The sequence below is a fragment of the Neopsephotus bourkii genome, unplaced genomic scaffold, assembly GCF_033783945.1.
Source record: "Neopsephotus bourkii isolate Nb327-2 ecotype Australia unplaced genomic scaffold, CSIRO-AGI_Nbou_v1 NB_739, whole genome shotgun sequence".
Classification (NCBI taxonomy): domain Eukaryota; kingdom Metazoa; phylum Chordata; class Aves; order Psittaciformes; family Psittacidae; genus Neopsephotus; species Neopsephotus bourkii.
The window spans coordinates 167,394-180,053 of NW_026901237.1; the positions used below are offsets into that span (position 1 = coordinate 167,394).

A 12,660-nucleotide genomic window follows, 5' to 3' on the forward strand; every position below is an offset into this window, starting at 1 on the left:
ATTCTTTGTAAAGGAATAAAATGTTAATTTTGGTCTAAGTTTTTATTAAAATCTATTTTTTTTCCAACAGGCAAATAATGATGCTGGTATATTTACATATGTAACTTTGAAATCATAGCAAGTTATTTATTAAGACAGAATACTTTGCTTTGGAAAAAAGCAGGTAGCTTACATGTGTTGGTTGACCACTCTAAGGCAAAACTAAACATCTGATAACCATAAATGCTTTTCTGTATGTATGTTCTAATGCCATAAGTATTTAAGACAAAAAAGTGATCCCAAACTATATCAAATGGAAAAAGAACAAAGTATAGAATTTTAATGGACTTTTTTTCCTCATTTGTTTCAGAGATGTCTACATTTTAGTCTGTGTGAACATCCGTTTCACCTGGATGGTTTCAGACAAGGTTTAACAGCTCCAGTAGTTTCTGAAGGGAGGTAAAAAGTATATTTTTGTGCCTGTGTTTGAAAATGGAGACTGAGGTAAGGTTTGGCATTGCCTGCTTCAAAGAAAATGGCTAAAATCTGGCAGTGCGCAAGGCTATTGTGCCAGCTTGGTATCTCTTGCCTTGCCCTTACAATTCATGCAGGTTGTGAGTCTTCCAAAAAGCAGCAATGCACTTGTGTCCAGGACAGACATTGCAGGTTTCACCCCTGTATTTCCTGGAGGTCCCATGGTGCAGTGCCCATCTGCCTGTGGAGGATCTGGATGACTAGAAGAAGGTTGGAGCCCTATGAAAAATGGTGCATGATCCCATAAGGATTCTAGTGTGGACAGCGAGGTTGCAAATGTAAGTTAATGCTGGTACTTTGATACGTTCTGGACCTCTCAATCTTAATGATGTTCATTCACGGAACTGTTGCGTGTGTGTTTAGGTCAATGTGTTGCAGTTACTCATGTAATATGTTGTTCAACTTTTGACTATGGCTAAGCCAACACCGGATAACTAAACAACCATGAGGTTTTTAGATCTCTAGTAAGAATAATCCAGGCACATCTGGCTTAATGAACTTGCTTGATCCAAGCAGCAAAAGTCTCATGTTTCAGATATATTCATAATTTTTCTCTGTATCGGTGCTTATAGGAGGAATTTACTCAGTTTTACTTTTTTATATAAGTGGGAGGAGGGAAGGGTTGTTCTGTGCCTGGTTAAAATCCTAGTCCTTTACTTTCCTGTAACAGTAGTTCTCACCCACATAGCTAATCATTTTTAAACAACTGAAGCACAAAATTTCATCTCTAAAAATAAGGTGATGAAAATAGCCTATTAAAATACTATGCTATATTGGTGGTACAGCTGTAAGGGATTTACAAAAATTAATTATATTACTATTGTAAAAATATCAGCATTGAAATTAATGGCAGTGTATTTTGGTCTTGGATTCCACATATTCATCTGTCTGGTATTTTCAGAAAAAGCAGTCTACTTTAAGTCTTTCTATAGAAGACTTTTCCTGACATTATATATGCCTGATCTGTAATTCTTAATTTGAAATTAAATGTTCATCATCCAAAACCACCATGTTGAACTTGACAGTACTCTTGGCTTTGTTCTTAAATTCAAAGAAAGCAAACAAGAATAATCCCCATATGTTTCCTTTACTGTGAGCTAAAGACTACTGAGTAAGTCTCTTGATTTACTTGGGGGGGGAGGCGGGGGGAGGAAGGGTAATAGTGCAACTTCTGTATTCATCACTACTAATACCTGCTGGTCTGGAAACTCCTGTTTTGATGAACATTATCAACAAATGTTGTGAGGTTTAAATTATTCCATTGATTTGCATGAATTTGGTATGCTGTGTGCTGAGAGACTTGGGATATTTAAAAACCAGTAGAGATAATTGGCGGGAAGTTGGAGGAGACTTCCAGACATACCAGAGCAATCGCTTATTGTTGAGATAACCATGTGAAGTTGGTAAAATTATGTATGTTTTTCTGATTACGCTTCTCTCTTCCCAGAGATGGAGTTCATAAGTATCCATGGTATTATGATATTATTTCTTTCTGTCTTTCAAAGTTTGGGCAGAAGCAATTGAGTTCTTGTGGCTGCCTCAAACAGCTATTTTTCTGCACCATTCTGAAGTTCATAAAGTGATCTCATTAAATTTTCTGCTTCTATAACTGGGGAGAAAATTCTGATAAGAAGTCTTCTTACTCCAAGGTGGAGATTTAACATCGTGTTAGCCACTGAGCACCAGTATCTCACCTCTCATCAAGTGAGAAAGTGGAGGACTGAGGCTTCTGCAAACTCCCCTTGAAGTTGCCAAAGCTAATTTTGCAGAAGCAGGTCAAAACTGTGTTTTAGTTACTGCATAAGGAGTATCTGGGAATGCATTTTTGGCTGTAGGGCAGCAGTGTGAAAACCTTCACAATCCCAAGGCTGGAGGCGGAGATGGTCAAGAAAAGACCTTTCTAGAACTAAAGCAGAATTAAGCATCTCCCACAGTTGCTGACAAAAGAAAGGGGAATGTCTTTAAAAAGGACTAGCCTAATGCAGAGCTCTCTGCGGCTTGGGAATGAACTACTTCTCAGATGACTGTGCTGGTTCTTCCAGATGTGTGAGCAATTTTTAGTGCTGATGAGATTTTGCTAGCAGGACAAGAGCACCATATGAGTATGAATAATTTAATTCCAAATTCTTTTATAGATAGTAATTTTCAAGTAATACCTGCAGATTTTAACCTGGAGAAAGATGCTCTTTAATGTGTTGCTAAGGGATTTTTGACTCGTCCTTCCAATGTGAAAGGGCACTATGGAGCAATACCAAACACTTAAGTGTTTCTGTACTATGAGCTAGTGCTTTTTCACATAGGACCACCACAACTTTTTATTTATTTCTCAAAAAAAAAAAAAAAAGGTTTTTGCTTCCTTTTACTGGTGGAGATAGGGCACATTTATAATGACAGAGAACCCCACTTTGGGGAGGGCTCCTGCAGTGGGCAGGAGGCTTTGGAGGGACTTGCTGGAGAAGCCCTGGTACAGGGGACCCCACTGAGGTTGCTGAATGCCTGTGACAGAAGGTTTCAGCCACCACTCTGGTGGAGGAACACACCTGCTGAGGCCTGTCTTGATCTTTGTGTCTTTGTCAGGACATGTCAGTAGGCATGGTAACTTGGCCATGGGAATACAGACTCTTGGTCCTATTTATGGACTTCACCTACAAGGGGATTTTCAGTTCAATGAGTATCACAGAAAATACCTCATGTCAAATACAACTTCCTGTGTTTAAGAGTGGGTGTCTCCACTGCCTACCTGGATGGCAAAGCACTCTATCAATGATGAGATAAAGATTAACTAAAAACGAAAGTAATTGGGTTTTTCTCTAGCTCTTTCTCTGTTTCTTTCACAGGTTGCTCTTAGGCTCCAGAGGTCCTCTTTGAGATGGAAATAGTTACTGAGCTTCTCTCTTGGCAGTTTGGTCTATTTGGTAACTGGAGTCTTCTCATTTGGCAAGCCGTTCTCAGGGTTCCCACACTGCACTCATTCTTGTTCTCGTATTTTCCATTCCCTTATTGCTCTTTCCTAATAACTGCTTCTCAGGCCTCCTCTCTTCCTTTAATATTTTCTTGTGTGCTTGTCTGGGCTTCTCTGCATTCTTGGTACAGCGTATGATGTGCCATCGCTGGAACAAGATGTTACAGCTTTTCAGCTGCTGGGTGTGGGGTTGCTCTTCCAGAAGGCTTTGCTTCAGTTGCCTGTTTCAGCTCCCTCCACGAGAGCTTTAACTCTGGTTTACAGTGCGTCTCTGCTATAGCAGCGATGTTCTGGAATGGAAGATGCCTCATCTGGTAAACAATTGCTAGTATCTTAGCTACAGCAAGACACCTTTCTCAGCTGGAGTCGCTGGAGCTTTGTGGTCTGGAGTTTTTACTCTGGCTTGTGGTTCATTCAGGCTCTCTTCTGCTTCTTGCTCCTGGCTGGATATATTTCCTTGTTTGCTCTAGCTAATCATCTTAAGGAATCTCAGTAGTCTGTACAGTCATTTGTGGCTTGGTATTTTTGTCAGTCCCGTCAAGCCACTTTTTGCTCTGTAGCCTAGACCTCTTGAGTTTTGTCCCCTGTACCCACAGCATCTCTCCTTTCCTCCTTCAGCCTCTTCTGCTCAAAAGTTTTTGTGTGTTGGTCTTGTAACGCAGAAAATCCTCTCCACTCTGAATTCTTCAGAATATAAATTTATGTTAATTGTCTCCTTAGTTCGCTAGTAGAATATTAGAATGGATAGGATTAATCTAAAAAGTAATCAATTGTGCTTTTCAAAGGCATTTCAAGATTGTAGGCCTATTCAAGACTGGAGAACACTGATTCTCAAAACCACCTTCTATCAGAAGGTAACAGGCATATCTGGAGAGAGAAGGCAAACACTGGTCATTACAATGTCTTTCACTTTCTATAAAGAAATAAACATGTCTAATGGCTTCAGACCTGGAGTCCCCTTCTTCAATTTGAGCTGGTTGTTGTAAAAGACATGCTGTAATCCTTTCCATTTCTTGTTTTTGTGAATCCTGTTTGATAGCTGGGTAATTTTCTTTAACTGGAGCAGTATGTTAAACATTTTTTTGGCTGCCACATTCAGAATTATAATTTTGCTGAACTAGGTTCCAGCAGTTTTGGTACGTAGCCTAACACCATATATTGTGGTGTGCAGGGGAAATCAGTTCTCTAAAGGGAACTCAATAGCAGTGTGGATCTTCTGCCAAAAATTCCTAATACTGGGACTGTACCAGGAAACTTGTGTGGGTCCTGTTCTGCTCCTACTCAAGTGAAAGGTAAAGTTCCTATTGACTGCAGTGAGATAAGGCTCAGGCTGCCACACTCAGTCCTCACATTCCCATGTTGCACATTTTCTTTCAAATTCTTATTCATTTTTTTTTTTCTTTAGGCTCTGGCAGTATACCAGTCATTGCTTTCTCCTGTACATTTTCTGGAAGGAAAATCAGAGATAGGAATCATTTTCCTTGCCTCTTATACTGTTCAAGAGTAGCTCCTGTTCTGTGCCCCAAAGTGTGGCTGGAACTCAGCAGCTGTAATCTGGAGTGACAGATGAGCAAGTTTGATCATGAAAGGAGTTTAAAAAAAAAAAAAAGAAAACCCTGCTGGAAAAGGAGCAAGTAAACAGAAGAAAAGCTTGTAATCGTGTCAGAAAGGCAAGAAGTGATATCTCAAAAGAATTAATTTTGCATTTCAGTAATCCCTTGGTTTACTTGGAGAGATAAAAGAAATTGTGGATAGGCTGTGGTCAAGCTGGAGACAGCAGACATGAAAAATGGGATCTCGAGACATTTACCATGGGAAATGAAACTCCAGCATCACTGAGTTGCAATGAGTGTTAATGTATCTGGAGCTTGGTGTCTTACTTGTAAGTATACAGACTGCTGGAAATAAACAGCACTGGAAATAGCTTTAAACATGGTAGGTCTCACTTATTAGGCTGTAAGAACACATGGAAGAAGCAAGTCTAAGAATAAACCTGATAGTGATTTTTTGCTATTGAAGCAAAGCCTACTCCACACATGACATCTTATTTAAGAGCTTGATAGATTTCATGGAATGGCACCAAACCATTCCAAACCGAATCTGTAATGTACATCTTAGTTCATCTTAATGCTAATAAAACCTAACTGAAATACAACACTGAGGCTGTTGGAAGCCATTCAAATGTGGTTTAAAACAGAAATGCTGAGAAAGCCTTCACTGCAACAGTGTCCAATACCTCCCTGGGCAGGCACTATGTTCTCTTCAGTGAACAAGCACATTTTCATATTTTGCTGTCACTTTGTTTAAGGCAGGGTACAGAGTCAGGAAGGAGAAATGTTGACAGGTTTTACATTGTCCTCAAATAATGAAGCATATCCCATGGTAGCGAGTGAGACTACATAGATTCTGAATGATTCAAGGTATTGAAAATGACTGAGTGTGAAATTTAACTCAAAACCACTCTGGTGTGTTGCCTGAAAACAGTTTTTCCCTGACACTTTTTGCCCTGTTTTTTTCTGCCTGTTCCCAGCTACCTGATAGCTCAGAAAAGCCTTTCTCAGCTGAGTGGAGCATCCTCAGATACGAGGATATAAATTCCTGGTATTCTACAGACATTCTTTGTGCCTTATCACATCTTTTGTTTTCTGCTGTTACAGAATATATTTGCTTTTATTTCACGTCACCTACTGATGCAGAGGGTTGACCCATGTACAGGGGGGTTGTACAGGGGGGTTGTTACAGGGAGGTTGTTACAGGGAGGTTAGAGGAATTCGATTGCTTAAGCAAAGGTATTGTCTGTACCTATCATGCCTACTAAGCAGAACAAAGGCACTAGCTATTGATAAGGAAAAGCAGACACTTGGTTCTATTGACAAGGAAAAGCAGACACCTGATTCTACCGATAAGCACCTATTGATAGGGAAAAGCAGACCCCTGAATCTACTGTTAAGGGGGAGAAGCAGATGGTTTATGGCTGGGACCAAATCCTAAGGCCATATGTGTAAAGACTGAAAGGTGAGAAGTTCAAGAAGAGGAAGACTCATTTACTTCATCTTGAAGACCCCTACCCACAGGAGGAAGACTCATTTACTTCATCTTGAGACCCCTGCCCATGACTAGAGGGGGCACTGCGCAGGCCCAAAGGACCTTCTAGCTCACTGTAATACGAAGTGGGATAGGACATGAATATGTATAGGCGTATGGTGCAACCTTATAAATGTAGAGGGAAACAACACTGGGGCACGCATGACTTTGAGGAATTATCCCCGTGCGTCTTCAGCGCTGAATAAAAAGCATACCTACTTTACAACTTTAACGAGCTGTGGAGTCAATCCGCGCATCACTACAACCTGAAGGTCATTGCTACAAGTCTCGTGAACTTCTTGCTTTTGTAACACCCAGCAACAGCCAACTACTGCAATGAAATTTCTGTTTAGGTAAATGGAAGTTTTGCCTAAGTAAGGCTGCAGGATTTGTCCACGTGCATATTGTGAGGTCTGGTATTGTTTAACCCTACCTTGTTTGTTCTGAGAGATAGCTTATATAAAGATGTATTATGGGATGGTATTGTAATAAAATGCTACTGGGACAACGTAAGAAAACTGGAAATTAAAGCTAAAAAGTCCTTTGTCTCTTTAGGAAGAAGATAGCGAAGGGTGTTGCATTTCTTTTGGAATTGTAATGCTACCAAATTACATCTGTTCTTCGAACATTTTCCAGAGGGAGGCTTGCTGGACCCCACTTCAATTATACTCGAGATGTAAACCCTCCAGCACTCTCAGCTTTCTCTCCTTATACCATTTCATCATCTCCTTCCCCCCCCCCCCCCCATTTTGACTTCTAACTTGCAGCTTTCTGCCAGCCCTTCCCAGCTGAAGCCCGGTGGGACCTAAGGCTCTTCTCGCCCTTCAGATGCGCTGACCGCCATCACCTGTCTGCCCCTTACAGTCCCCCGCTGCCCGTTGGACGGGCGCACCGGGGGCTACCGCACGGCTCTGCCTGCCCGGGCCCCTCCGCGGGGCTGGAGCTGACAGCGATCGGCTCTTATCGGTTCGGCGCGGCACTGCGCGCCCCGAGGATGTCGCTGCGCGGGACAGCGCGGCCGAGTCCGTCCCGCCCCGTGTTTGCTGATGTAATCGCCGGCGGCCAGCGCTGAAATTCAACACCCAGGCGGGCGGGCAGGCCGGCCGCCGGTGCCGGAGAGGCGCCGCACTCCGCGGGCCTTCTCCGACGTACCCACCCCGCCCCCCTTGCGCCCGCCCCCCCCGGGCCGCCCTCGGGCTTGCGCGGAGCTCTGTGGAGACCTCTGGGGCTGTGGGGATTGGTGGGCCGGACCTGACTCGGCGGTGGCGCGGCGCTCGGCTCCAGCTTTCCCTCGGATCTCCGCTGACCGGGCAAATGCATACAAATGCATTTGGGAGCCGAGAGGACAAGGCGAGGACGCATCTCTCCTGCGGCGCAAACGTAAGTAGCGGCGACGGGGCGCACTGCATCGCTACCGGTGCCGGGAAGGGATGCGGTTGGTCCCGGGGGCAGAGGACGATGTCCCCGGTGTGCTGTTTTCAAACCCCACCTTCTGCAGCCGTAACCCTGCGAGATCCCGGGTACTCCTGGACGACCGATGGGGGTTGCAGCATGCCGGTTCCTCGCCTTGCCCGTGACTGTGCGTCTCTGCCCTCCACACTCCCTTCTTTCTCCTCTCCCTCTTGCTTTCGGGATATCCCCGGTCCTGTCCCGCATGCCTCACGTTATCCTTCTCCCGTCCGAGCCCGACCGCGGAGGTAACACAGGTGCGTAGCCCCCGGGGTGGGGGCAGCCTAACTCAAGAGCTAGCGCATCCCGGCTCCCGGGAGAACAGGGATCCGGGGGGAGAGTGAGCCTCCGCACCCGCGGGGAGCCCGGCTGCTTCCCTTTTGGTACCTGGCTACTAAAGCACAGCAAACAATAAGAAATTGCACAATTCACATCTAAGAGCTGAGGACACTCTCTTAGTAACAGATGAGGTACCCTGTATCTACTTGCTTCTGCTACAGGCTGGGGTGTTTCTAATGCATCATCATTAGTGTTGCAGAAGCAGAGCTCGCTCTCCTCTACAGTTTGTCTCAAAGCAGCCGGGGCAAGATCACTGTGAACTTTTAATAATTATAATATTATAGAGGTTACCAGTATACGTTTCCTTTTTTTAAGTGCTTATTCTGGCTGTGGCTTGAATTAAGTTTACCGAGAGCTCTGAGTGGGACAGAGAAGGGTTTGTCATGTGTTGTAGTGAGGGTTATGCTGCTAAAATGTTCCTGGTGTATAATTTGGGTGCGCTTGAATGCTTGTGGGAGTTATGTGGCTGCCTGAAGGTGGCCTTCCATGTTTGTGTGTTTCATGGCTGTGTCTGAGGGACTCTTCAGGAATTGTCTCTGCAGTTTAGAGAAGGAGTTTCTGTGATGGCTGTAAAGGGATATTGCTGATACAGAAATATAAACTGAACTACAGTGAAGTAGCATTAGTAGCAGAGGTGCAGTTTACCCAAGCTCAAAATTTGAGAGATTGGGAATATGTATTTCTATGCTTCTATCTTGTTTCCCTAATTCACCTGAATAGAGAGAAAGTAACATGCTTGCTTGCCTGGGTTAAGAAACCAGAATTCCTTACAGGAGGATCTGGGTCCCTTTGCATGTATCAAACCAGTCAGTCCCTTGCAACCTAGACCATCTTTTTGTGGAAATGTTAGGTCAGACCTGCTCCCTGTGTAGGGGTGTCTCTGCAGGTTAGATAAATGAAACAGCAGCATGACTCCTAAACCTCTCCCCATGTTTGTTGATGGAATAGTTAATTTTGAAACATGAGTTACGAGAGCCGAGTTGTAAAACTCAAGCAATCTACAAAATGTGTAGAGACAAGTATACAGAGACAAGAGAAGGGAGCATTTCACAGGAGTGGGAATTTGAGCTTTGTGCTTTTGCCTTAATACACAAGGAAGACAGTGTACACTAGCTAGACGAGAACTAGTGTAGGAAATTAGGGAGGTATTCATAAAATGGCTCTAAAATAACTTCTTTTTGATTAACTTTTCTCTTTTTATAAAAAACAGGGCTGACTGTTCTGGATGTAGTAGTTTCTCATCTTAAGCCAAACATTGTCCAGAGAGCATCTAGGCCACCAGACAGGGAGTTTCTTGTCTTTGATACACAGCACTGTTGCAGGTCTCCTCTTAGGCTGCTGCTTTTCAGAGCAGTACATGTTTTGATTCTCTACTTCTTGCCTTATGTCTCTCCTTTTCTCCCATCTTGTGAGCAAAGGATTCAGGTGCTTCCCCCTCACTGGTTAGCTGCACAGGGGCATCCATGCCCAAAAGGGCATGCCACTTGCCCAAGAGGCTTTGAGGGCTGTTGTGTCCCCTGAGCCACCTTGGTAGTAGGTCTCTTAATTTGATAAGCAGCACTGGAGCTGTTGGGTAATCTCATTTAGTAGCAAAGGAGGAAGAAACCTTTACTTTTAGATCTTGAAAGGCTTTTAGCAGCTTAGGATCTTTGAGTAGCCCAGGGCATCTCTGTACACAAGGTGCTATCACCTTTCCCAAAGTCCTCCTCAGGCTGGATGAACACAAGCTGGGCCATTCTCCTCAGCAGTCCTGAGGAGATCCAGCGAATCAGTGCACAGAGGGCAGGTGCTAGTAATTAAACCATCATCACTGATGAGCACAGGATTGAAAGTATCTGTGCCAGTTAATCTGGGAACAGGTTTTCCTGCTTTCTCTAGCAGCCAGCTAGAGGTATTTCTTCCTTAAGCTTTAGGAAACTAGCTTGGAATGAAGAGAATGCTGCTGTGCACTGACCAAACCCAAGCTCTGTCCGTTGCTGAATCATCTGCCAAGGTTGCAGTTTTTCATTGCTGCTTGCCACAACCTCGTGCTTCTTCCATCACCCATAATGGAAAAACATAAGCATGAGTGGTCACTGTTCACTCCCAGGGAGAGGCAGGCAGACAGCCACAAGATATCAAATATCAGAAAGATAAGCTCTAGTTCAAAAGGTATCAACCACATTTGGTAGTGCCTTCCTCCAAACAATTATGTAGTTGCCCTCAGGTAGTGTTTGCATGTAGAATAGGAGAAAGGATGAAAAGGTACATGGAGGGGAGGAAGCTCAAGAGATACCTTGACTCTAGGACAGGACATAGACAAGTGGTGTTGGAACAGCTTCATGTGTGATGTTAAATGGGGGGAAAACAGCCAGCATATATGTTGCTTGGAGTCCTCCCTGCCATATGCTTTTGCATTTTTCTGTTCACACATCCCAGAGGGGCAAGCCTCCCCAGGAGCTGTGGGCTCAGCTAGGCCATGCTGTCCAGGGTTTCTGTGTTTCTTGTGTTGTTCCTTGCAGCCATGGCAGCCAGTGGGTCAAGCCATGTATGCATAACACAGCAGGGAGCCTGGTGGTTTAGCGCAGTTCTGGTGAGAGAATGGAGACAGAAGTGGCTGCTCTGAGGCTTAAAAGCAGCAAATGCAAGCAGTAGTGATCTTGACCAAGGGAGGGTTTGCATGAACAGCTTCTCTGAGAAAGACAGAATTTCCATCTTTGGCCACGGAGGGCTCCCTTGTACAACTTCACTTGAGGTTGCACGTGGTTTCATTTACAGAAAGGTTTACTTATTGTGGAAAAAAATAGGTAAAAGGAAGACTTAACTTTCCCACGCATTAAAGGACCTCTAGCCCTGTGGTTGTTTCTGGTCCCTGTATTTTCTCTTAGCTGATCACTCGTCTATTGACATTAGCTGGAGATCACTGTGTAAGCCAGACATTTGTCTTTACCTCTCACTAAATGTTTCTGTATATTCAGTTACATCTGTGTAATTTACAGCCCTGAGAGCATTTTGGAATTTCTTGCCTTCCTACAACATTTGCTGGGAGGTGACAGAGTCAGAACCTGACACATAGCTTATCCCTGGCTGATGTTATGGAATCTGCATATGTAATGAGGAATCATCTTTGCATTTTGGGTTCTGGGGTTCTTTAAGCATGCTGATTATGGAGTTAACTAAAATGTGTTATGTTATTTTTACTTGTAAATCCATTTTGTGCTGATGAAAGTCAAATAAATAGAGTTGTTGTGAGTTTTAGCTGATACAGTGCAATGCATGGACTTTCTTCCTTACACAGCTGTCTCCTGTCACTGAGCTTATCATTAGAGCAAAATATCATCATTGTGTGACACAAACTATGAACTTAAATTCTGGTCTTCAGAGCTGAAAAAGCCGAAGTGAGTGTCCCATAGCTGATCTGCTATTTGGACAGCAGTCAATGTTAGGTCTTCTGCAGGATTGGCAGAACTGTTCCAGTAGACATTTCATGGCTGTAGCAGGAGAAAGTTATGAAGACAGAAGTAGGAAAGACTGCAGTGGTTAATTAAAACACATGTGTTTACAAGCATGTTGGGATTTGCAAGGTGTAATTTCCACCCCAGTCTCCTTCTTCAATCAGAACTAGAGCAGTTCTGCACGTTTTCTAATATCCTGTATATTCTGTGTATTTTTTTTCTGGAAACATGATGTATTTACGGTTTCACAGTCGCAATACCAATAACAACATATTACCATTATCATGCTGTACTGTTCCTTAAATTATTCGTCTGTTCTGACTGCCAAAAGTTAAGGTGTAACAATATGCAAATCCACATGGTGCATAACCAAGGGACCTAATTTTATTCAAGATTCAGCCCACTTGTTTGCTTTGAAAACTGAGCAAATGTTTTGAATAACAGTGCAGGAGACTCTTTAAGATTTATGCTAGCAGGGTAAATAGTCTAATTTTATAAAGTTTTCTTCCCTGCCTCTTTAGTTTGAAATCCTGTTTAAGTAAGTGCTTTGCCTGAAAATCAGTGTGGCAGATTGTTGCTACAGCCCAGGCTGCTGATCAGGTGGAGAAGGTTTGCCAGCTGGAAAGCAGGGGTGGTGGATAGTGCAGTTCCTCAATTATCATTTGAACCAACACACCTGTGAGGAATGGGACTTGGGTCTCTAATGCTTCCTTTTTCCTCCCAGCATTTGCCACAGCTGGTTTTCCTCATAAGAGGAACTGGGGGAGGGCTCAGCTTTAGCTGGCAAGTGTCTCTCAAGGGCTGGACTTGAGGAGGGGGCCCACAAGAAGAAGTGGCACCATCTCTGAAATACCCCATTCCCTTAAGGGGGACTTGGTT

General features: G+C 43.7%; 1 protein-coding gene and 1 long non-coding RNA gene across 14 annotated transcripts in view; one reads left to right on the forward strand and one right to left on the reverse strand.

Moving 5' to 3' along the window:
* Window positions 1-290: 290 nt before the first annotated feature.
* On the reverse strand, window positions 291-7,931 carry LOC133212708 (uncharacterized). Its single transcript, XR_009725584.1, has 2 exons — window positions 7,816-7,931; window positions 291-732 (listed from the first exon to the last, which is right to left on the reverse strand). It is a non-coding gene; the product is annotated as an uncharacterized LOC133212708 (long non-coding RNA).
* Window positions 665-12,660, forward strand: part of COL24A1 (collagen type XXIV alpha 1 chain) — a 142,021-nt gene continuing 130,025 nt past the window's right edge. For 7 of the 13 annotated variants that reach the window (XR_009725583.1, XM_061354386.1, XM_061354396.1 and 4 more), the window contains exon 1: window positions 7,744-7,939. Coding sequence is in view for 12 of the 13 variants with exons in the window: in XM_061354386.1 (XP_061210370.1) it covers window positions 7,884-7,939 (56 nt within the window). In the remaining variant the exon portion in view is untranslated. Of the gene's footprint in view, window positions 792-4,646; window positions 5,358-7,743; window positions 7,940-8,047; window positions 8,479-12,660 lie in introns of those variants that run through there. The other 6 variants (XM_061354394.1, XM_061354393.1, XM_061354391.1 and 3 more) reach the window with 6 other exon arrangements.